This window comes from Brassica napus, chromosome C4 (genome assembly GCF_020379485.1).
Source record: "Brassica napus cultivar Da-Ae chromosome C4, Da-Ae, whole genome shotgun sequence".
NCBI classification, from domain to species: domain Eukaryota; kingdom Viridiplantae; phylum Streptophyta; class Magnoliopsida; order Brassicales; family Brassicaceae; genus Brassica; species Brassica napus.
This window is the reverse complement of record NC_063447.1, coordinates 50,970,184-50,995,605: the sequence shown is the minus strand read 5'-3', so window position 1 is coordinate 50,995,605 and position 25,422 is coordinate 50,970,184. Positions and strand designations below refer to the sequence as shown.

At 35.1% G+C, this 25,422-nt stretch overlaps 3 protein-coding genes across 3 annotated transcripts; 2 read left to right on the top strand and 1 right to left on the bottom strand.

Moving 5' to 3' along the window:
• Window positions 1-7,975: 7,975 nt before the first annotated feature.
• On the top strand, window positions 7,976-11,019 carry LOC106394108 (EIN3-binding F-box protein 1-like). Its single transcript, XM_013834715.3, has 2 exons — window positions 7,976-8,306; window positions 8,572-11,019. Exons 1-2 carry the CDS (start codon window positions 8,282-8,284, stop codon window positions 10,416-10,418), a joined length of 1,872 nt encoding a protein of 623 aa, XP_013690169.2. The 5' UTR covers window positions 7,976-8,281; the 3' UTR covers window positions 10,419-11,019.
• A 2,647-nt stretch (window positions 11,020-13,666) lies between these two features.
• Window positions 13,667-18,452, bottom strand: LOC125575270 (receptor like protein 21-like). The gene is made up of 8 exons (XM_048756453.1): window positions 17,885-18,452; window positions 17,098-17,253; window positions 16,942-17,010; window positions 16,732-16,806; window positions 16,550-16,618; window positions 16,366-16,440; window positions 16,176-16,250; window positions 13,667-16,050 (listed from the first exon to the last, which is right to left on the bottom strand). The coding sequence occupies exons 1-8, from the start codon at window positions 18,270-18,272 to the stop codon at window positions 13,856-13,858; spliced, it is 3,102 nt and encodes a 1,033-aa protein (XP_048612410.1). The 5' UTR covers window positions 18,273-18,452; the 3' UTR covers window positions 13,667-13,855.
• A 287-nt stretch (window positions 18,453-18,739) lies between these two features.
• LOC111205074 lies at window positions 18,740-20,631 on the top strand. The gene is made up of 2 exons (XM_048756454.1): window positions 18,740-18,857; window positions 19,665-20,631. Exon 2 carries the CDS (start codon window positions 19,673-19,675, stop codon window positions 20,291-20,293), a length of 621 nt encoding a protein of 206 aa, XP_048612411.1. The 5' UTR covers window positions 18,740-18,857; window positions 19,665-19,672; the 3' UTR covers window positions 20,294-20,631.
• Window positions 20,632-25,422: the final 4,791 nt, after the last annotated feature.

The following is a 25,422-nucleotide window of genomic DNA, read 5'->3' as shown; positions in this document are numbered from 1 at the left end:
TCCAACGGCTATAATATTTCCTCGGAATTCATCGGTTTTTTCCGAGGAACACATTGTTCCTCGGAATTTCCTCGGAATATTCCGACGGACTGAGGTTTCCTCGGAATTCCGTCGGTATATTCCGAGGAAATTCCGAGGAACCCCAATTTTGTGTTTCCTCGGAATTTCCTCGGAAATTCCTCGGTATATTCCGATGATTTCATTTTCCGTCGGAATGTCCGTCAGAATACCGTTGTTTTCTTGTAGTGGTGGGTTTGGTAAGCACATCTCTCGTTATGCAAAATTTTTCTTGTTCTCGATGCTTGAGGTTTGGTGTTAAATCGAGACTCTAAGGAAACGTTTCTTCCATTTAAAAAAATAGCAAAACTCTGTGTTATAAATTATAATTTAGGGGTTCTTAACTAAATCGATTAGTATTTTGGATAAAAAGAGTGAGGTTTTTTTTTGCAGGTTGAGAAGTTGAAGGATCTATGTCTGAAGCAAAGGGAGGAGATAAAGTTGCTGACAAGCGCACTTCTGTTCAATATGCTATGATCAGCGAAATGCGAGAGTTCTGTGAGGCTAGGCAGATCATCCCTAGCCTTCAAAACCAGGTTCTTTCACTCACTGTCCAGCTCCAATGCATTGCTCAAAACCTTGCTCAGGTACTTTGTTTTTCCGATGACTAGTGTATGTCATCTGATGTTGAGAGACTTATGTTAGTGAACTACGTTTGGTGGTTTGTAGTGGATTAAACCTTGTGCTGATGCTTAACATTTCATAAACTATAACTGAGTTTATAGCTCTGGCTAGTATTGTTTGATAATAAACACAATGGGCTCTTTCTTAGGTGAAGGCCAACAAGTACGTGTCAGAATCTCTCTTAAGCACGTCCCCTACGAATTAAACCTTTTGCTTTTATTACAAACTAGGGGTTGGAGCGGATGAGTTTACAATGAAATTATTTTATTATTAAAATTATTTTAGTTTTATAAAACACTTGAAAATTCAAATGTTAAATGTTTGTTTTGAAATAGTTTAATTGTTGTGTATTGAACATTGTGTGTGTTGTTGTTTCATTTTTAATTGATACTGGATATTATGGTGGAGCTCGGTTATTTTGTTCTGTAGTGAAGCAATGTGTACGTTTTTTTTTGTTTTTGTCGTGCGGTGATGATGTTTTTAGTTAAAAGGTTTAATGTGGTGTGATGGAGAGGGATGTTTATATAACTTTGTATATGATTTGGTATTTATTGTTTAGCAAGGAACTTGTCGATATGAGTTTGTGAAACTTGGTTATGTGAGAGTGATTGTGTATATTTTGTCGCGTAGTTATGGGGTTCTGGTTGGGTAGTAACTGAGTTGCGTAAGAGTTTGTGGGATGTAACCGGCTTGTTTAACCATAGGTGTCTTCCTTCAAAACCTGTGTTGTGATATTTGTTAGGGAAGAAAAATTCAGTTATGATCTAAGTTGCTTGCTTAGTAAGATAGCTCACCTTGGGACGGTTGGAGATTGATGGTGGAAGATCCTCTCAAAGCTCAAACATTGTGTCCAACATAAGGCACTGTTTTCCTGACGTAGAGGTTTTTTTTTTTCGTCATTCGGTAATGATTAGAGGAGTTCCTACGGAGAAAAAAGTAGAGAGCCACATATTTGTGGAAATTAATTAACGCTCAGGAGCTTTTAGTTGTGAGAGAGTAGGTATTGAGAAATATTTTCAACATCAGGAGCTTTTAGTTGTGAGCTTTTAGGTTAAGATATGCGTCTTACGTAGTTGCGTGGGATGAACATTATATATAATATATGTCTTTACATATTATGAAATAATAAATATATATTGAATAATTAAAAAATCAGTAACTATTACATGTACAATTAAATTGGTGCGAAAATTTAATTAATCCAAACAATAATTTTTTTCTATTTGATAAGATATATAATTAAATTTAAATGATATTAACATACATAATATATTTTTATATTAATGTCTGTTAAATGATGCTTTTTACTCATGTTCTTTTTATCATTTGTATCTTTTATTGAAAAAAAATTAAATTACTAACAACAAAATTTTCATTATGTGATTAATAGTTTTGGTAATTTATAATTTTTTTAAATTAAGTTGGCAATATGTATTCAAAGATTTTATCAAAAACAAATTTGTTCAAAGTAAATTTCAAAATTAAAATATTTATGTATTTTATATGCTACATAATTTAATGTAAAATAATATATATACATATATATATATATATATATTTAATCTTAATAATTAATTAAATAGACATTTTACTTATATGATTTTGTAATCATTTGTAACTTGTCATAAATTAAAATTTTAAACCATGGATCACAAAATTTGAATGTGAGAGTTTTAACAATTTTAGTAATTTATAGTCGTTTTAAAAAATTCAAAATATAACATATATAGAAAAATCTAAATTTTTATTATATGGTTAATGTGGTTATTTAATTTATTTTAATAGTTTAAAATTAAACAAATATGATAGAAAATATAGTAATCTTTATCAAATCTTTATTATTCAAAATCTTTAATTGCCATATATTTTAGCAACATTAGACAATTTTTTTTAACTTTTATTTAAAGATATAATAAAGAAAATTAATAATAAATTTATGGTTTGTTTAATAAAAAATTTATTATATAATTAGATAAACCGATATATTTTTCTAAAGATTCTAAGAATCTTCCTAGTGATAACATGTGGCTACAAAGAGATATTGTAATGTTTTTCAATTACTATATTGGAGATTTAAAACAGATAGTAACTCGTGTTTTCGATATTGTGTTGTCACGTTTTTATGTGTTTTTATTCAAAATTGAGATTTTATCTTAATATGTGTTTTGGTGGTCGGCATGACATGTTTGAGATGCTACCAGAATTACTAGGTTTTTTAACCGCGCTACGTGCGGTTTACATACTCTTTATTTATATGTTTTACACATGTTAAAAATATTTTATTTTGATAATAAACATATAACTGTTCCAGTTTCCAATAATTTTAGACAATAATATTATAATAAAAATATTCTTAAAATTTGTAATTTATACTATTAAAACTGAAATATAAACAAAACTATCTTTCTTTTCAACAAACTATTACATTAATTATCTTTCTATTTTTGATTCAGTTTAATAATTTCATTAATTATAAGAGAATTTTCATGTTTAGCACTTTAATTTCCTTGTATCAGTATTCATGTTATCACCATTAAAGAGGCATTTTCAAAAAATATCTTCTTCATTAAGTGGCAAAAGACTTTTATATCTTTGTTTTATATATATATATATAATAAATAATTATTTAAATAAATAATAAAAAAAAAATAATGTTTTCGAGTTATTCTTTTCAAATTCGAATTTTTTATATAAAAAATTGATATTTTTTTCAAAATTTGTTTTTGAAAATTGAAAATTATTTTTGAAACTAGTTTGTAAAATTTTTATATTTTTTAAGTATTTATTTATATATTTATTAGAATCCTAAATTTTACATTCCAAAAACCCTACTCCACCCCTCAGCTTTAAAACCTAAATCTAAATTAGTTAACCCTAGGGTTAATCTTTTTATCAGTTTACATAATTCAAACACATGTTTATGTGAATAAAATAATAACTTAAATAAAAATAATAAAAATGTAATACATTTATTAACGCTTAATTTTTCATCCAATTAACTATGTTACTGAATAAAAAATTCTTTATATTTCACTTAATTTAGTCAAACATATAAAAAATCTTTTTATTAGTTTACAAATCAGTAAGGCATGAACATTGGGTACCCATTCAGATACGAGTTGTTCCTTCTCAGTATGTTTTTTTTTTTTAGAATTAGGCCCCGCTTGGATATTTTAAATTTATGTGTGGTTTCGCGTTGGGTCCTTCCAGGTTTGGATGAGTTCGGTTCTAATGTATAGAAGAAACCTAAAAATATTTAAATAACCAATGTATCTAAAACGGGTTTAGATATTTGTACCAAAACAACCATATTACTTGATTTAATTTGGATCTTTTGAATACAATTAGTTATATGCCGATACATCTAAAATATATAACACAAGTTATGAATAACAAATATCAATATATAAAAACGTAAGAATCAATATCAGAACGGCCGCACGGGTCAAGTTCTAGTGTATTATTATTAGCTAATGCCTAGAAAACTTGAAATATGTATCTTTTGACACAAATCTTTCTAAAAACACATATCTTTTTGAAACAAAAGAGTTAACTCAAAACATATATCTTACGATTACAATTGGTTTTTCAAAAAAAAACTTAAATCGATTTAAAGTTAACACATATTAAAAATTTAAGTATATATTTTATACAAATATATTATATTGTTAGGTCCTCTTAGATGAAGAACCTGTGATTGTGATGCTCTTACGCTTTTTTAACAGCTTTAGAATTGCTGATAAAGCACGTTTGTTGATGTTTCATTGCTTCCTTCCTTTTTTCAAGTATCTCTATCTCTTGATTGATTTGTAACTCCATTAGCTCATCCAATAAATTTGTTTACCAGACTCTATTACTGAAACATGGAATCTGTATGGGACAAAGCTCAGAAGAATAAAGAGAAATGCAGCACCTGCAAGCATTTCCCGAAGATTTTTAGATTAGACGCATTGACGATTTTGATACTTTCTTGTGATTTTTTTTTTTCATCACGTTAACATCAAGAATTTTTTTTTTGAAAAAAAAGAGAACAATAACCCAGACTTGCCTAGTACTAAAGCTTGGATCTGCCGTTTGAATAGAGTAGTGGCTTTTCGAAAGTAAAACACCGTGTAGCACCCTTCCATCAATGATGGTTTCTATAGTGCAACCTAAAGCGTCATTCTCACTAACCATGGCTTGAAAAATCGATTTCATTGATCAATCTAGCCTATGCTCAAAGGGATATTCTCTCTTTCCTGCAATAAAATTATATACAACAACTGAGTGATTCCAATTCAGTCTTAAGAGTTCCGTGTTAACACACTTTGATCAAGGCTAGCTCTGGCAACACTGACGTGACCAGATCGAGGTGCTTCCCTGAAGTTTCCAATTTCTTCCATACAAACCTATCTGGAAAACATGACCAGAAACTATATGAAGACATAGACACATACACGTTAAAGAAGATGTGACTCAAGAATGCTTTTCAGACGTGTATCAAGGATGTGAACACATGAAAGGTAATAGTTATCCAATATGAACACTGCAGGAGAGATAATAGTTATCAATATGAACACCAGAGGTTTCATGTAAAGCGAGTTTATTGAAACAACCTGTCAACAATAAAGACATAGACTTTTAATAATTTGAGTTCTATATTCAAGAGATCCAATACCATAAAAGCTTATGAAAAAAGACACCAAATAAATGCAATAAGAGGCGCCCGCGTAACCATACCTGAGTGCAAAGAACTTGGAAACCATTGGAATCTACCATCTCCCTCCCACTTTCTTTCATCAAATGCTTGAACTATCTTTACTTCCACTTTAATGATCAGTTTGTTCATCTCAAAAAAGCCATTTTCAAGAACCTTTTTGAGAGGCTCAGCCGTTGGCCTTCCCCATGATAGGGCATGAACGAAGACTAATTGGGCACGATTCTGTAAAACCTAGGTAAGAAAATATAATTTAAACAATCAGATATATAAGATATTTACCTTATGTTTTTAGGATTTTTTTGGCTGATAGGTTTAACCAAACGAAGGAAAGAGCAGCGCATCAAGACATGTTTTCTAAGATTACATACCTTTGCAGATGTAGTTCGGAGAAAGTAACATTTGCAGATGTAGGATCAATATAATTGAAGAAAGAAAATATGAACATAAATCCAAAAGGTTAAAAAGAGTCAATAAACCAAACCAAATATATGAAAAGATACATAATCTCGCCACCATCATCTTCGGCAACCTTGTTGTCAGACACATCCCGTCACTGCCACTCAAAAGCCTACAGTATCTATCTCTAGCCGAGAACAAATTCACGGGCGAGATCCCGTAGCTCTTCTCCGGAGCTTGTGATTCTAAGACTTTTGCTCGGAAAATAAAAATAATTTGATGATTTATAGATGATCCAGGAAGATGCAATATACGTACAATTACAATAAAGAAGGGAGAAGTTGTATATTTTAGGGCAAATATCCAAAATAACACCTTTCTAAATTTATATCACAAAAATAGCATTCAAAAACTAAAATAACCAAAATAACAACTTTCTAAGTTTATCATTTGAAAATTTTAATTTTTTTATTTTTCAAAATTTGAAATCTTATCCCCAAAACTTCATTTCTCAACTCTAAACCCTAAACCCTAAACTCTGAACCCTAAACTCTAAACCCTAAACCTTAAACCATAAACCCTAAACCCTAAACTCTAAACCCTAAACCCTAAACCCTAAACCCTAAACCCTAAACCCTAAACCCTAAACCCTAAACCCTAAACCTTAAAATCTAAACCCTAAACCCTAAACTCTAAACCCTAAACCCTAAATCCTAAACCCCATCCTTTAACTCTAAACCCTAAGTTTGTGACTTTTGATAAAACATTAAGTACTATTTTTGTGACTTTTGACCTTGAGTGCTAGTTTGGGAACATAAACTTGATTTAGTGCTATTTTTGTCTTTTTCTCTATATTTTACTGCGATAAAAACTGAAGAAAGAATGATGCTTTAGGAGATGGGACAACTGGCTATTTACTATTAATTTGAATTTCCAATCCTACGTGGACGCGTTTAGAGGGTTTGATATCCTGGTTTTAGTATCTTTAGATGTTCTTTTTTTTCTATTGCTTTTCGTGGGCTGGCTGCAATTGGTTCTCATATAATGTTAGTGGGCTTCTAAATGTTAGGGGTTTTGAAGAATGCATTGGTTTTGCTGTGGTTGAAGATGAGGTTTAGTTGTTGATTAAACTTTGCGGTGTTATCTCCAACAATTTTCTAACTGTTTCCTCTGATGGTTTATATATTGAACGTTTTAAAATTGCACGCTCGTGATTATCATTTCAAAAGTATGATGTGACAGTCTTAGTATGTGTTACGTGGGTTCAATTTCTGATATTTCCAGAAATTTACGGTCAAGACAGGTCGATCTTGGCCAAGTTTATACGAGCCTCCAACAAGAGAAAAGACGAATGGGCGGCGAATTGACCATGAACTTCAGCCTCGGTCGATCTAGGACAGACCAACCAATCGATCTAGGACAGACCAACCAATCCATCTACGACGATCGGTCGATCTTGGTTCCTAAGCACCTCGATGATGAAAAAAGAAAAAAAAAAATACAAACGGAGAAGGATCGGATATACTCGATCAGATCGACCAGTCCTAAGATTGGTCGATCACATCCTATTATCGGTCGATCTTCACCCGTGCACATCCTAAACTCCTTTCAAACAAGTTTTTTTCTCTTTTTTTTTCCTTCTTCTCGATTTATTCTCAAAACTCCTTTCAAACAAATTATCATAACTAATTTGTTTTAAGAATTTTGAAGCTATTGTTTTATTCAGTCAAACTATGAACTTTTATTGAAACTAACCATCTAACTATTCGGCTATTGAAAATCATATTTTTAGAGAAGAAAAAGCAGAATTGTATGACCGGCAGTGATATTTTGAGTCTCTCAATTAGTTTAGATCCCACATTATTCCCACTTGAGGATCTCGAAATCAAAGGTCAAGGAAACCCGGCCGTTACTCTACCTGCATTTCTGATAAATTACATACATAGCCTCGCAATTCCCAAGGAAAAAGAAGATGGGAGATACCAAATGCAAAGGAGAGGGATAGAGTTATCCCAAGTACCAAACACCTGCGATTCTCACCCCCATTTAAACAAACGACCCCATTTTATTTACTTTTTGCCTTAACGCGCTCTGGAGGGGGCTTCCTCTGCAGTTCTTTTTTTTGTGTGGCAATAAATATAGAGACAAAATAAATAAATAAATAAATAAATAAATAAATTTTTAGCTTATAGGAACAGATACAATGCATTTACATTTCATCCAAAGTATAAAAAACCACATGTTCACCTCATTGTGACCCATATCCTCTCCTCTCCACCTTTATTTTTATTTCTTCCTTCTCTCTCTCTCTCTCTTGTTCCTTTTTGCCCTATACGATAGGGTTTTCTTCATGTTCATCTCTTTCTTGAACAAAAAAATCAAAGCTGATTCGTTCGTTGTCTTCTTCATCGTCTTCGGATCTATCGTTTTTGCTCTCTCCCACGGGTTTTCGCTTGTTGAATCAATAAGCGCTTTCGTTTTTCCTGGGAAGTTGGAGCTCGAATCATGTCTCAGATCTATAGCTTTGCTGGTGAGTCTCTCCTTATTTTCACTCGATCTCATCTTTTAGAGCTCGATTTCTTAGATCTAAGTGCTTCGATTAGATTTTAGGCGTTTCAATGTGTTTTTATAGATCTGAATACGATCGATCGTGTATGTGGATGAATCGAGATCTTCATGAGCTGGAATAATTTTATAGATCTGCGATTAATAGATCTAGATTTTGAGTTAATATTCTGGAATTGAATCTAAATTTAATAAGATTTCTCTCTCTTTTTTTTTTTTTAATTTTTCAGGTGAAAGTGAGTTTTACCGTCGTGGCTCAAATCCAAAGGAAGCTAACATTTTCCTGTCCCTCGGTAGCCTCGTTGATTGCTATTACCCTCCTTGCAAGAGGTCTCGCGTCGTCGCTGCGCCTTCGCTCTTCAGTGCGTTCGAGGAGGAGAAGCCAGTCTCTATCGACGTCCTTCCTGATGAGTGCCTCTTTGAGATCTTCAGGCGTTTACCTGGCCCACAAGAGAGGACCGCTTGCGCTTTCGTCTCCAAACACTGGCTTACTCTTGTAACCAGCATCCGACAAAGCGAGCTTGATGTTGTTGACCACAAAACCGAAGATGACTCTGAAGGATGCTTATCTAGGAGCTTAGATGGGAAGAAGGCTACTGATGTTAGACTAGCTGCCATCGCCGTTGGAACTGCTGGCCGTGGTGGACTCGGGAAACTCTCTGTTCGCGGAAGCGACAAGGTTTCGGATCTTGGTCTTAGGTCGATTGGTCGGAGCTGCCCTTCTCTCGGCTCTCTTTCCCTGTGTAGCCTTTCTGCTGTTACTGATATTGGTCTCTTGGAGATCGCCGAGGGTTGCCCTCAGCTTGAGAAGCTTGACCTGAGCCGTTGCCCTGCAATCACCGACAAGGGTTTGGTGGCGATTGCCAAGAGCTGCCCTAACTTGAGCGAGCTTACACTGGAGGCTTGTTCGAACATCGGAGATGAAGGCCTGCAAGCTGTTGCACGATCTTGCTCCAAGCTTAAGTCGGTGTCTATCAAGAACTGTCCTCTCGTCAGGGATCAAGGAATCGCCGCGCTATTGTCTAACACCACGTGTTCCCTGACGAAGCTTAAGCTTCAGATGGTTAATGTCACTGATGTGTCTCTTGCTGTCGTGGGTCATTACGGCTTGTCGGTCACTGAACTTGTGCTCGCTGGTCTGTCTCACGTGACCGAGAAGGGATTCTGGGTGATGGGAAATGGTATCGGACTGCAAAAGTTGAACTCTCTAACCATCACAGCCTGCCAGGGAGTGACCGACACGGGGCTTGAATCTGTGGGGAAGGGATGTCCGAACATGAAAAAGGCGTTGATCAGTAAATCCCCGTTGTTATCTGACAACGGTTTGGTCTCTTTTGCGAAGGGTTCTTTGTCATTGGAGAGTATTCAGCTTGAAGAGTGCCACAGGGTCACCCAGTTTGGGTTTTTTGGTTCTCTTTTGAACTGTGGTGCAAAGCTGAAGGCTTTCTCAATGGTGAACTGTTTGGGGATTAGAGATCTCGCCACGGGGTTACCTGCTTCATCTCATCGCAGTGGTCTACGCTCTCTGTCTGTTCGCAACTGCCCTGGCTTTGGAGATGCAAACCTTGCTGCTCTTGGGAAGCTATGCCCTCAGCTCGAAGATATTGAGCTGTGTGGGCTCAAGGGGGTAACAGAGTCTGGCTTTCTACATCTACTTCAGAACTCTCTTGTGAAGGTGAACTTCAGTGTCTGTTCCGGTTTGACAGACAGAGTCGTCTCTGCCATCTCTGCTCGCAACGGGTTGACTCTCGAAGTCTTGAACATGGATGGATGTAGCAAGATCTCTGACGCCAGTCTAGTCTCCATTGCAGCAAACTGCCAGATTCTAAGTGATTTGGATCTTTCGAAATGCTCGGTCTCTGATTTTGGGATTCAAGCATTGGCTTCCTCTGAAAAACTCAAACTTCAGATCCTATCCATGGCAGGTTGCTCTAGGGTCACTGACAAGAGCTTACCATCCATCGTTAAGTTGGGTTCGACTTTACTGGGGTTAAATCTCCAACAGTGTCGATCAGTGTCCTGTTCCACTGTCGACTTCTTAGTCGAGAGGCTTTACAAATGTGACATCCTTTCCTGATCCACCAATTCCACGTTCAACTCTATCCACCTATAATGAAGGTATCTTAGTAACTGTTCCAAGTTAAGTGTCGGCTCTTTTTCAGGCGTGTGTCTCTCTCTCGCTAGGCTCAGTATTACCCTTTTTTTCCAAGTAGTTCGGCTTCCGGTTTCTTTTTCCAGTTAATGTTGTTTTTGCAGGGGTTTCCCTTTTGATCAGGGGAACTCTAGCTTACCATGAAACCGGAATGTCGTGTGGTTGCTTGAGAATATACTTACCGGGTATTACCGAGATTTTAGGGTTTATCATCTCCTGTTTGGTATGTTTCGTTTTCTTTGCGTCGCTTGTCTTGTTCATGTTTGGTTTTCCTCGAAAGGGTCTGTGTGATGTGTACACGTGTTCAAGATTTTGTTCAGGTTGCCATGGGTTCTTTCTTAGAGGTTTGCTCTGGCTTTTGTTGCAACAAACTCTTTAAAGAGTTTTTTCTTGTTGTTTTTTTTTTCCAGAGCCCTCGTTTTTTTTTCCCTGGCACTGTACTACGATCTGTATGAACACTGTACTAAGTTATGTATATGCTCTTTGGGATGGTTTAATGAAGTATTGAATAAAATTCTCATTTCGTAATATTTTATTTTTGATATCCTTACGAGATCTGAGAAATTATTACACCTTTAAGACTGTATATGGGACAGAGAATCAGATTGTATGTGAAAACATGACTTTTTGACTTTGATTTACGTTTGTGTGTGTCCTAGTCAAAAACGAAATGTGGTCTAGTTCAATGAATGTGGTTGATGAGAAGAATCTGGCCAACGATTATATTTGTGTGGATACGATATGATTTGAGTGGGATTATAATAAAGTAAGAAAGCGAGTCATTATTAAGAGTATTCGTTGTCGCTATTATTGTTATTTGTTGACTAATCTTAATCATTAATTAAGATGGGCCAAGTTCCCAAATTATGAACCCTCAAAGTGGAGACAAGGAATCATTGGAAGCTGAGCGTCTTCTTCCACACAATCTTGATCGTAAGTGATAGTAGAAGAGGTTGAATAACATGGATTTTTTAGAAAAGGTAAATCCAAAGCACATGTAAACGAATAAAAAACAAAGTGGACAGACGGACAACTCTTGAAGTGATCGCATAGATTTTAACAGATGATAGCACTGCTATTCTGGAACAATTCCCTTTTGAAACTGGATCTCTTAAGATACCTCGATCTTCCTCTATTAACAAAGAAAATGAATGTCCAAGATTACGGCTCTCATATCAAGAATAAGAGCTAGAGTTGCGTCCTGGACTGCGAGGCATTTTTCTTTTGCAGGTCAGCTACAATTCATTAGTTCTGTTATATATAGTATAACAAATTTTTGGATGTCGGCTTACAGATTGCCTAATAAGTGCATACATGAAACTAATAGTATATGCTCGGCTTTTCTCTGGTCTGGCCCGGTCTTGTCGACTCAGAAAGCTAAAATAGCATGGTCAGATGTTTGTAAACCGAAAGACGAAAGAAGTTTAGGTCTGAGAAATCTAACTGAAGCAAACAGAGTATCATGTCTAAAGCTTATCTGACACATACTGTCTGCTAGATCATCTTTGTGGGCAGTGTGGATGTGGAAATATCTCATCAGGAAAGGTTCTTTCTAGAATGTTAAGGAGAAGAGTGTGTTAGGGTCTTGGATATGGAAGAAGTTATTAAAACTGAGACCTTTGGCTTTGCAATTGTCTAGAGTGGAGATAAACAGCAGCTCTATTACATCCTTTTGGTTTGATAAATGATTGCCACTGGGTAAATTAATTGAGCTAACGGGGGATAGAGGAAGCATGGATCTTGGTATTCAAGTAAACTATACGGTGGAAAGAGCTATCCAGATATGTGGACCAGAAGGCACAGAGTTCCTGTCCTTCGGCTGATAGAAAAGGAAATTGTGGATCTCAGAAACATATGGCTTAATCAGTTGGAGGATGTCTGTCTATGGAAAAGAGAGAATGGAGAATTTAAATCTGGTTTCCTTACATCTCAAACATGGAACCTTACAAGAGTCCAGTCGCCGAAAGTGTCATGGTTCAAAGGAATTTGGTTCCCTGAAGCCACTCCTAAATTTTCTTTTCTTTCTTGGATTGCAATGCACAACAAGCTAGCGACATGGGATAGGATATTCAGATAGAATCCTCAGGCTATATCCACTTGCTGGTTTTGTAAATCTGCAACAAAAACTAGAAATCATTGTTTTTGAGTGCTCTTTTTCCAAAAAAGTTTGGAGTGAGATTATTAGAGATATGGCGGGTAATGGGAGTTTATATCAATCGTCTCTGGCAGTTCATATGTAAATAGATTACAAGAGAAACTTTGACATTCCTATTTCGATATTGTTTCCAAGCTGTGGTTTATGCACTATGGCATGAGAGGAACGTCAGAAGAGTGGGTGACCCGTCAAAGCCAACTCTTTGTCTGATTGCTAAGCTAGATAAGTTGGTTCGGAACAGAATCACCTCGATAAGGAGAAAAAATGGTGGGAAATATGAGAAGGCAATGGCAGTTTGGTTTGGAAGAAGATAATGGAGTTTTATGGATTAAAAAAAAGTGTCTAGAGATTATGATTGAGTATCCCCTAGACTATATTTGCGAAGTGATTTTGCCACATGTCATTTACACAATCAATTTCACAAAACAAATATGACATGGCTACTGAAATTGATGACATGGCTTCAAGAAAAATATGACATGGATAATTTCATTTAATGTTGATTTATATTTTTGGAAAACTTATTAGAATATGGTAATAATTCATATATTACATTTAATATTGATATTTCTTTTTGGTAAACGTTTTTTTTTTAAATATGGTAATAGTTCATACATCAATTATAAAAAAAATATATTCATATATAACATTTCAAATTTTGAAATATTATTATTTTTGTATAATTATACAATTTGTATTATTAAAGCTTTCAAAAATTTATACAATTTTTTTAAAAATTAAATATTTAATCGTAAGATCATTAGTTTGTTATATATCTACAAATTTTATAAATATTGTTTAAGTTACATTTTTGATAATTATACAATTTTATATCATTTTTATTAGTTTTATACAAATTGATTTAATATATATCAAATCTATATTAAATATTAGTAAGAAAATAGTAAAATCTATAATATTTAATAAAATGTATTTTTAAATATAAGTTAAATTTAAAAAATTCCTTAGGAAAACATCTAGTTTCTTTGTAAAAAAGAAGCAGTAAACTCTGTACAAAGGTTTTTTGAAGTGAATAAAATTTAAAATTCTTTCAAAAAAACAAAAAAAAAAGATTTTAACAAAAGAGAAAGATGTGAACTTTTAAACTTTTATATTCTTCAAAAAGTTTAACTAGGAATAGGTGCTCGAGTCTGAAACACTCGAAAACATGTTGTGCGATAAGATTCCACATTTGGCTCAAATGATTTTAAGGAAACATAGTTTTTACTGAAGCAATGAAAGCATCAATAAGGCGTAGCAATGATCGACGCCAAGGACAATCAAAGCACATAAGTAAAAGAATGCAAATCAACGCTGTCAAATAAGTTGAGCTAGTGCTATAATAGAATACCAACATGTCAACAAAAACTTCCTCGTCCTCTTCCCCTCCTCCATTATCTTCTTCCTCTGACCTCTCCGTAGCCTGATCACAACTTATATTAGTTGGTAGTCCACAAAGAAGAGGATTACCTACATAGCTGCTCTTGTCAAAGGTATTGAATTGCCTTCCTTGGGGAACCATTCCTGACAAATTGTTGTAAGACACATCAAACACAGCAAGAGAAATAAGGCTGGTCAGCTGTTGAGGAATGCTGCCGTGCAACATGTTGTAGGAAAGATCAAGGCTCTCAATATCCTTCAGATTAGAGAAGCTGGATGGTATAGAACCCGACAAGAAATTTTGAGATAGATTAAGTGCTCGAACTCTCGAGAGGTTCCCAATCTCTTGTGGGATAACACCACTTAACTCATTGCTTGACAGATCCATTCCATACATATAACCAAGTATACCTTCACTGAACTCGGTTCCACCAGTATAAGAATCATACCTTTCTTTTGTTGCAAAATTTATTGCAATTTCATGATAGGTTGTGTACTTTACTACGAGCTTCTCCACCACAAATGTAGATTTGTAATATTCCAACTGAAAGCTCGTAGGGTTGTAATCACTACCAATGTAGATATTTGTATCCTCTTCTGCCACTCCGAGATCAAATGATAAGTTGTAGAGGCATGAAGGTATGTAACCACTGAGTTTGTTATGTGAAAGATCTAAAATTCTAATAGTTCTCAGATCACACAGCTGCCTTGGAATTGATCCTATTAAACTGTTTCCCCTCAACAAAAGAATACTTAGCTCTGGGGGATCCTCCAAGTCGGTACTGACAAACTCCGGGATACTCCCTGAGAGCTTATTGTTCCGCAGATCAAGTATTCGGACACGACGTGCCAACAATGTGTCTGGAATTGGTCCTGTGAAGTTGTTGTCTCGTAGGAAGAGATATCTCACGTAGTGACCAACGTATGAAGGTATGGCTCCAGATAATAAGTTTCCAGAGAGGTCCAAAAGTGAAACTGAGGACATGTTCCCCAAAGACGGTGGTACTGTGCCTTGGATGTTATTATCTGATAGCAATAAAAATTCCAAATTAGATAGGTTAGATATCCAACTCGGAATTGAACCTGTGAGAAGATTGTTGGACATGTCGAGAATCGACAATGTAGCGTTGGAGCTAAGCAGACCAACTCCCATCTCCCCTGTGAATAAGTTGTTATCCAATCTCAACACATCCAATGAAGTAAAGTTTGTTACTCTAGGAGGGACATGGCCAGTAAATCTGTTGTGAGAGAGCTTCAGGTATTTCAGTGAAAAACAGCCGGTGAAAAAGCTTCTAGGTAAATTCCCAGAGAAGTTATTATAAGATAGGTCAAGAAATGAAATGTTCTTCATCTCGCCCATTGACGATGGAAAATTTCGTTGAAATCCATTATTTGAGCCGTTCATGTGTACAAGATAGGGAAGCAGACGGCCAATGTTATCAGGGAACAGCCCACCAATATCATTCTTTGAAAAATCCAATAATTGCAAATTATTATGCACTATTGTAGTAGGCATCTGGAAGGTAGTAAATGAATTATTCTGCAAGAGTAAGACTTCAAGTTGTGTATTATTCTCTAGCAGCCAAGTAGGAACGTTTCCGGATAATTTGTTGCTGGATAGATCAACTAGGCGCAAGTTCTTTTGGTACAGAAAAAAGGAAGGGATTTTTTTCAAGCTGCAAGATCGTAGTACAGCAACACTGAGTTGAAATTTTGACTGCCAAGTACTCTCTGACTCTACTTGTAGCATATCAGACGTTGTTGAAAGTTTTAAAACCTTGAGCTTTGTGAGGTTGGCAAGTGGGTTGAGAGATAATATGCCTTTGAAGTTGTTGTTTAACAATGATAGATACTCCAGGGACTCAAGGCTACTGAAACTAGACGGTAGATTTCCACTAAATTGGTTGGATGAGAGATCAAGAACCCGTAGCTTTTTCAAGCTACCTAGACAAAGTGGAAGTTGGCCAACAAAATGATTTTCACTGAGATCGAGCTCCCGCAGATTCTTCATTTCACAAAATACTGTAATAAGATGGTTTGAAAACAAGAAGATAATGAGAACAATAAGAAGAGTTGTATTGTACTCAAGAATTTAGGAGACACTTCTCATACATATAATCTTAAAAGGAAAAGCAAACATAGGTCACCTTCTACTGGTATAGGTCCGCTGAAACTGTTTTGAGCAAGGCTTAGCAGTTCCAAGTTGATCAAGTCTTTTAGTTCTGAATAATAAGGAAGAGGCCAAAGGATTATTATACCTTGAAAATGATCGTTGTCTGAATATAAAGAAGCTATACATGTCCATTCGTAATAAAATAAACCAAAAAAAAAACTTGCCTCGCAGTTCCATAGAGCTAGAAAAATCATTGGAACTTAGATTTAGAGCTTTCAGCTTTTTGAGGTAAGAAAACTCTGCGACACAAAAAAAACAAGACACTTATAATTAATATAAAAACGATTTATTTATGAGATGGCATAAAGTAATTCAACAATTATGGAACAATTGACTTAGATATCCTACCTAGCATGGAGCCGTTTAGAAAATTTCGACTCAGATCCAGCAGTTCCAAGTTTGTCCAATCTTTTAGTTCTGAAACAAAATATAGACCAAGACATTTCACCTTGAAAAATGATCATTGTTAAATATAAATGAGCTAATTTCATCTAACACTAAACAAAAGAAGAAAAATGGAAGAATCTTGCCTTGTAATTCCATTGAGCTGGACAAGTAATTGGAACTTAGATTTAGAGTTTTCAGTTTTTTTAGGTGAGTAAAATCTGTTGCAAATCAAAGAGACACAAATCAATGCACATTTAGTTAATAAGAATATAGGATATGTACCGAGTTAAATCTGTTACAAGTTATACACTTAAAGACAAAAGACATTGACATATAGTAGACGTAGATGGTACCTGACAAGGAGCCCTTTAACATGTTTAGACTCAGATCCAACAGTTCCAAGTTTGTCAAGTCTTTTTGTTCTAAAAGAGAGTCCAAGAGAATGTAAGAATAATAAGAACAAAATGAGTGATAGCAATTGTAGCGGTTACTAAATTAGAAAAACACACCTTCAGCAGGAAAAGGGCCTTCAATCAAGTTATTGTGAAGAAAAATAGTTTTAAGTGATGATGCACCATTAAGAAAGGGAAATATGCTGTCGTTAAATCTGTTTGAAGAGAGATCCAAAATCTCAAGGTTTCTTAATCTCCTTAAGCTTTTATAACCTGCAAACAAAACGCCCATTAACAAGATATCCTAATCACTTCAGTAAGTACATTTATAATTTTAAGCAAAAGAAAATAGGAGAATTGAACTGTATGGACTTACATCAACCTTATTAAAGATATCTCATAAAAAATTCTCAAAAATTTATATAATATAAATATTATGCGAGTATCTCAATCAAAATCATGAAAAACTCTACTCAAAAATTTTCCAATGAAAACTTTTGAGTTGAGTTTCCATACTTTTGAGATACTTATTTTCTTACCAACGAAATACTTATATTTAATTATTAATATTTATTTATACATTTTTGTTCATTAATATTTATTTATAGATATACTTTAAATTGGGTTGAAAACCCCATGGTAAAGATATCCATTATCCACAATGGAGTTGCTCTTAAGACAAATATGATACGTATTAGTTACTGTTTCTTTTAAGCTCCAATATATACATGGATGAAGTATTGATTGTTAGAATCATACAAGCAATATAGAAGTTTTAGATTTCTTACTTCATAGTGTTCTTCAGTCTTCACTATAACAGAATACTTAATTGATTGTAATGTTGTTCTACAGGGCCTAGACATCAGAAAGGGTAATCTAACGCTGTGAAAAACCTTAAGAATACCTTCAACATCATCAAAGAAGCCATCAAATCCGTTCTGCTCGACGGATAGGCTCAGACTTCGAATATCTTCAAAAGGTTGTAGCAAAGAAATATTTAGGGGAGAACTGAAGTTTTCAAACACCATGTCACCAATGGATATCCCGATAACCCGACCGCTTGTACGATTGCACTCAAGGCCCTCCCACAGACAGCAATCACTTTTTGTATCATTAGTCCAAGTAGGTTGAACAGTATCGTATCCCCATTCTACACTCAGTGAGATAAGGTGTTTCTTGAGCTCCAACAAAGCTTTTCTCTCTTTCTCAATGCAGCTTTTGCATCCATGTAGCTGCCCCAACAGTAATACCACCCATATCAAGAATTGGCCCAAGAAAAGCTTTCGTTCCATTGCAAATAAGATATCTATAGAAATAAGCAAATGAGATAAACTTCAAAGCAATTTGGGAAATGGGAGTTTTAATGAAAATTCTAACACGGTTATAAGAATACAACACGATACGTACGAACGCATACTATTAAAAGGTTGAAGTCTCTATTAGTGAAAAAAACTTTAGGCGTGTAGATATCGTTTACTTTGAATAGTCTATGTCGAAAACACCTATAATTGTATTATATACATGTGGCCTAAGACCCATATCCGTATTCCAAGAAGCAAGTGAAGTCAAGTCTGGGGTGCAATATATATATCTTTGTTACGAAAGTCAAAAATAGGAGGAGGAGCCGTTTTCGTTGAAAATATAAAAGATGTGGAACCCGCTGCACTATTTGCACAGTAAATTTCTTTTCTATATATATGATCGATTTCGATCATTTGAAAACGCATCATTCACTCTTCTCTTCCCTCTGTAATAATCTTTTTATCAGTGTTATAAATTCTACGGGTATAAATTTTGTCCTTATTTAAATTTTCGCGATACAATAAAATTCCAGTTCTTTTCATAACACGTTATCAGCACGATCACTCTGCGATTCGGTAAAATTTATTTGTATCATTTATACCCTGTTATAATGGTCGGTATACCGCCTCTACTATTATTTATATCATGTTATAATGGCCGGAATACCGCATATATTATTTATTAGTAATTTAATTAATTTAATGGTCGGCCGAACCGCCTTATATCCTGTTTATTATTTATTGGTCGGCCGAGCTGCCTCATATTCTGTTTATTATTTATTGGTCGGCTGAGCCGCCTTATATTCTGTTTATTATTAATTGGTCGGCCGAGCCGCCGTATAATTTATTTATTACTCAGCATTGATCGGCTGAGCCGTCGCATGATTTGTTGTCATAACATAAATATTTTATTGTCATAATTTTTTACTTTTATGAAATTTTATAGATTTGATTAACCGTTTAATACGATATTTTCAGACTAATTTTTGGTGCACTTGATTTAACCCCAACGGTCACAAAGAAATTTTTTCAAAAATTTCCCCTTTCTCCAACGGTTATGAACAGTATTTTTCACCTATAAATACAACTCATTTTCACTCCATTTCATCATCCAAAACATTTCATCTTCTCTCAAAAATTTCAAATCGCTCTCCTCCGATTTTTCATTTCAAGAAAGATGATTCGCGCACTTTTGTTTTTATGTGCCATTTTTATTTGTGTTTCTATTTATGGTTTATTCGTTGGAGAATTTACTCCGAGTGAATTTAAGATGAATATCGGTTTAATTTTCTTTACATCGTTTCTCCTTGTAATTGCTTGTATGATTAATGTAAACGGTTTTTAATTATGAAGTTCTAATAAAATTATTATTTTGTGTTTTAGAATTACAAATGGCAAACATCGAGAAACTCCAGTTCCCGGCCCTGAAAATAACTGGCGAAAATTACGTCGGGTGGGTCACAAACGTGAAACCATATCTGGTGATGAAAAAGATAACCGAAACAATTGTAATCGGTAACAAATCACCACCCGAACATATAGCCGAAGCGATAATCTTCCTGAAGAAGCATTTAGATGAAAGTCTAACGCACGACTATGCAAACGTCGAGGACCCAGCTGAACTGTGGCAAACTTTAAAAGAAAGGTTCGATAACCAGAGACAAATCAACCTTCCTCACGCTCTAGAAGAGTGGAAAAATCTGAGGTTCCAAGATTTTCAAAAGGTTGAGGATTACAATTCCGCTGTCCTGCGGATAGTTGCACTCCTGAAGTATTGTGGTAATTCTGTCTCTGAGGCAGAAATGATGAATAAAACATACATCACTTTCCACAAACAGCTTCACTTTTTACCCGAAATTTACAGAAAATGCGGGTACAAGAGATTTTCTGAATTGATGGTTGCGCTCATGTTAGCTGAAAAGAACAATGAGCTCTTAATCAAAAACCACAATTCCCGGCCTACGGGAGCCAAAGCATTCCCTGAAGTGAATGCTACGGCGATAGAAAATTAGGAAAGAAGAAACCATGCCAATCGAGGTCATGGCCGCCGTTTCAACAACAAACGTGGAAAAACTTACAATCCCAAATGGAGGGGATCTAATAAGTGGGTTAGACCCGGGCAAGTTTCCAAAGGTAAAGAAACTCAAGAGGATACCACCCAGAAGCGTGAGAAAGTGTGTTACAGATGTGGTTGTAAAGGACATTGGTCCCGTACCTGTCGTACTCCTTCACATCTCTGTAAGTTATATCAAGAGTCCACGAAAGGAAAGGCTAAAGAGGTGAACCTCACGGAAAATGTTGAAGGGACCTCATACCTTGAATCCTCCGACTTCGCTAATGAGCTGGACTAGATTACTCCTGAAGAGAATCGAAATGCCTATGATAAGAGTATTGAATAGTTTTCAGTATTACCATGTATAATTATTATATTTCATGTTTAAAACAAATAATGATGTTTTTAACGTCATCTTATTGTATAATTATTGTGTCTTTTTTTTCTTTATATGAATGAATTTTATGTTTCTTTTATATTTATGACAATTTCAGAAATGGATCATAATGCTAATGGAGCAAAATCCAAGAAACGGATTCGTGAAATATGCATACCAGATAGTGGAACAACGCACACTATTCTGAGACAAAAGAAATATTTCTCTAATATAAAACCGACAAGAATTGTCGTCAATACAATATCAGGTCGTGCAGACGTGATTGAAGGAACTGGTAAAGCAAACTTTACTTTACCGAATGGAACAAAATTTTCCATAAATAATGCTCTATATTCTCCAAGTTCTAAAAGGAATTTGTTGAGTTTTAAAGACATATATCTTCACGGATATGATACTCAGTCTGCAACTGAGGATGGAAAGAAATACATGTATGTAACTTCTGAGAAATGTGGCAGAAAACACATATTAGAAAAGTTTCCAGAACTTCCTTCGGGACTACATCATACTTATATCGATGAGATCGAATCAAATCTTTTAGTAAAACAGAACCCAGAAGAGTTCACATTATGGCATGATCGCCTTGGCCATCCAGGCACTACAATGATGCGTAAAATCATAGAAAGTTCACATGGTCATCCACTGAAAATCCAGGAGATTTCTCAAGGGAATAAAATGACATGTGTTGCATGTTCTCTAGGAAAATTGATCGTAAGGCCATCGCCAACCAAAATCGATAAAGAATCACCAAAGTTCCTTGAAAGAATTCAAGGCGATATATGTGGACCTATACACCCACCTTGTGGACCATTCCACTATTTTATGGTATTAATTGACGCATCCAGTAGATGGTCACACGTTTGTCTATTATCATCTCGAAATGTGGCATTTGCGAGATTTCTAACTCAGATGATCAAACTGCGAGCACAGTTTCCTGATTATACTATTAAAAGAGTTAGACTAGACAACGCTGGTGAATTCACATCCCAAGCATTCAATGACTATTGTATGGTAATGGGAATTGAAGTTGAACATTCGGTTGCTCATGTTCATACGCAAAATGGTTTGGCTGAATCTTTAATTAAGCGTCTGCAATTGATTGCAAGACCATTGATCATGAGATCAAAACTTCCAACCTCTGTATGGGGACATGCCATTTTGCATGCAGAAGCACTCATTCGGATCAGACCAGTGCATACCATAAGTATTCCCCACTACAGTTAGCGTTTGGTCGAGAACCAAACATTTCCCACTTTAGAATCTTTGGTTGTGCGGTATATGTGCCTGTAGCACCACCACAACGTACAAAGATGGGACCACAAAGAAGATTGGGAATATATGTTGGTTTTGATTCCCCATCAATTATTAGATACCTAGAACCACAGACTGGTGACGTCTTTACAGCACGTTTTGCTGATTGTCATTTTGACGAAAATGTATTCCCAGTTCTAGGGGGAGAAAACAAAAATGTTGGAAGTGATATAAAATGGAGTGTACCATCATTGTTATATCTTGATCCTCCTACTAAAGAGTCAGAACTAGAAGTTCGACGAATTATGCATTTACAGAGTATAGCTAACCAGCTACCTGATGCATTTGTAGATACCAAGACGGTAACTAAATCTCATATACCAGCTGCAAATGCTCCTGCTCGTATCAAAATGCCAAATGAACAAGAAAAGGAGGATGACACACGAGAGCCAAAAACACGCCTGAAGCGTGGTAGACCTGTTGGTTCTAAGGATAAGAATCCTAGGAAACAGAAGAAAGCTGAAATATATGATGCACCCAAAATAGCAGAAAATATTTTGGAGAAAATAAATGATAAGGATTCTGATGAATCAGAGCATCATGAATCAGAGCATCATGAATCGAAAGATAATCATGAGATTTCTATTAATTACATCCATAATAAAAGGATATGGAATAGAAATGAACAAAATGACCTTGATGATGCTTTCTCATATATTGTGTCAAGTGAAATAAATAAAGAAATCGATGATCCAGAACCAAAATCTGTCTATAAATGTCAAAAGAGACATGATTGGGAACAATGGAAAAATGCAATACAAGCTGAACTTGATTCGCTTAATAAACGAAAAGTATTTGGATCTATTGTGCTCACACCTGCAGATGTGAGACCAGTTGGGTACAAATGGGTTTTCGTTCGAAAGCGAAATGAGAAAAATGAGATTACGAGATACAAAGCTCGTCTAGTGGCTCAAGGTTTTTCTCAAAGACCTGGAATCGATTATGAAGAAACGTATTCTCCAGTTATGGATGCCATCACATTTAGATTCCTGATGAGTCTAGCAGCTGATAAAAATCTAGAGATGCGCCTCATGGATGTTGTTACAGCTTATCTATATGGATCATTAGATATTGATATCTACATGAAAGTTTCTGATGGATTTAAAATGCCAGAAGCATTAAGTTCCAAACCTAAAGAGTTATGTGCAATAAAATTGCAAAGATCATTATATGGGTTAAAGCAATCTGGACGTATGTGGTATAATCGTCTCAGTGATCATTTAACAAAAGAAGGATATGTGAATGATCCTATATGCCCATGTGTTTTCATCAAGAAAATAATATCCGGATTTGTAATAATCGCGGTATATGTTGATGATCTTAACATTATCGGAACTCAAAAGAAAATACAAAAGGCATCAGACTATCTCAAAGGAGAATTTGAGATGAAAGATCTTGGACAGACAGAATATTGTCTTGGCCTACAAATAGAACATTCACAAAATGGTATATTTGTGTATCAATCCACATACACTAAAAGAGTGTTGAAACGATTTAACATGGATAAATCAACTCCTCTTAGCACCCCGATGGTCGTTAGGTCACTTAATATTGAAAGTGATCCATTTCGACCACCTGAGGAGAAAGAAGAGATACTTGGTCCGAAAGTACCATATCTAAGTGCAATTGGAGCACTGATGTACCTTGCAAATTGTACACGGCCTGATATATCATTTGCTGTGAATCTTTTGGCAAGATTCAGCTCATCTCCAACTCGAAGACATTGGAATGGGATTAAACATGTTTTTCGTTACCTCCAAGGGACCATTGATTTAGGCTTGTTTTATCCTAAAAGTTCAAAAGGTCAAATGGTTGGTTTTGCAGATGCAGGATATCTTTCAGATCCACACAAAGCCCGATCGCAAACATGATACGTTTTTACGATCGGAGGCACTGCTATATCTTGGCGTTCTCAGAAACAAACGCTTGTGGCTACTTCTTCAAATCATGCTGAGATCATTGCACTCCATGAAGCAAGTAGAGAATGTGTTTGGCTGAGATCAATGAGCCGACACATCTGTTCAAGCAGCGGGATTGACGAAAATACGGAGCCAACTATTCTATATGAAGATAATGCAGCATGTGTTGCTCAAACAAAGGACGGATATATTAAAAGCGATAGAACGAAGCATATTCATCCGAAGTTCTTCTCATACACTCAAGAGCTCGTGAAGAAGAAAGAGATTGAAGTAAGATATGTCCAATCATGCGACAATGCAGCTGACCTCTTCACAAAATCACTTCCGACTTCGGTATTCAGAAAACACATCCACAACATTGGAATGCGTCATCAGAAGGATCTATGACTGCTCATTCGAGGGGGAGCTTACGTAGTTGTAATCTTTTTACCTTACTATGGTTTTTCCCATAGGGTTTTCCTAGAAAGGTTTTTAACGAGGCAACAAAGACGTTAAGCAAGAGCGGATAGTGACACCGGCCCCCAAGGGGGAGTGTTACGAAAGTCAAAAATAGGAGGAGGAGCCGTTTTCGTTGAAAATATAAAAGATGTGGGGCCCGCTGCACTATTTGCACAGTAAATTTATTTTCTATATATATGATCGATTTCGATCATTTGAAAACGCATCATTCACTCTTCTCTTCCCTCTGTAATAATCTTTCTATCAGTGTTATAAATTCTACGGGTATAAATTTTGCCCTTATTTAAATTCTCGCGATACAATAAAATTCATGTTCTTTTCATAACAATCTTCGCTTTGTTCGTATCGATTTCAATTTTTCAGGTTTTTTTTATTAAGAACGTTGAATTTGTTCATCCCAATATTAAAACGGAAATAGATATATCATTGCTTTGAGACTTTTGCAAGCTTTAACTTAATACATGAGAAATAGAGAGTAGTTTAAAGTTATCGAACCAGACTTTGAGTCCATCTTCATATCTGTGGTTTCCGGATGTACAAAATGATAATCAGTTGCGAACATTCTTATCGATGAAATTGATGATATTATGGGAAATAAGGTGCAATCTCCATTATGCCTGCATTTCCGTTTTCTCCAAACCCTTCGCATGAAAAATCTAGAGATAAAAACAAGGATTTTTATCTTATTAGAAATCTTGTAAAAGTTGTGACCAAATGTTAGAAACACTTAAGAGGATACAAATTTAAAATTTAAATCATTTTAAAAATAAAATATTATTAATTTTAAGATTTTATTATTTGCTTACAAAATTTTAATTTTAAAATTTATAATTATATGTAAAAAATAAGATAAAATAAATATTTTTATTTAAAGTTAATTATATATATATGTATATATTAAAAATTATAATCCTGGAAATATTTTTATCTATTTCTTTTCGTTAAATATATTGAATCAAATTTTATAAAATTAAAACAATTTTTAGGTATATAATTATCAAAACG

What these genes read in the sequence shown, in the direction of transcription:
- LOC111205074 (XM_048756454.1), top strand. Translation starts at nt 19,673, where the DNA reads ATGGCAAACATCGAGAAACTCCAGTTCCCGGCCCTGAAAATAACTGGC.
- LOC106394108 (XM_013834715.3), top strand. Translation starts at nt 8,282, where the DNA reads ATGTCTCAGATCTATAGCTTTGCTG. An exon ending in TCAGATCTATAGCTTTGCTG is followed by an intron (nt 8,307 to 8,571) that starts GTGAGTCTCTCC and finishes TTAATTTTTCAG; the next exon opens with GTGAAAGTGAGTTTTACCGT.
- LOC125575270 (XM_048756453.1), bottom strand. Translation starts at nt 18,272, where the DNA reads ATGGAACGAAAGCTTTTCTTGGGCCAATTCTTGATATGGGTGGTATTA. An exon ending in CAGCTCAATGGAATTACAAG is followed by an intron (nt 16,619 to 16,731) that starts GCAAGATTCTTC and finishes ATTTTGTTTCAG; the next exon opens with AACTAAAAGATTGGACAAAC. An exon ending in CGGACCTATACCAGTAGAAG is followed by an intron (nt 16,051 to 16,175) that starts GTGACCTATGTT and finishes ATCTTATTACAG; the next exon opens with TATTTTGTGAAATGAAGAAT.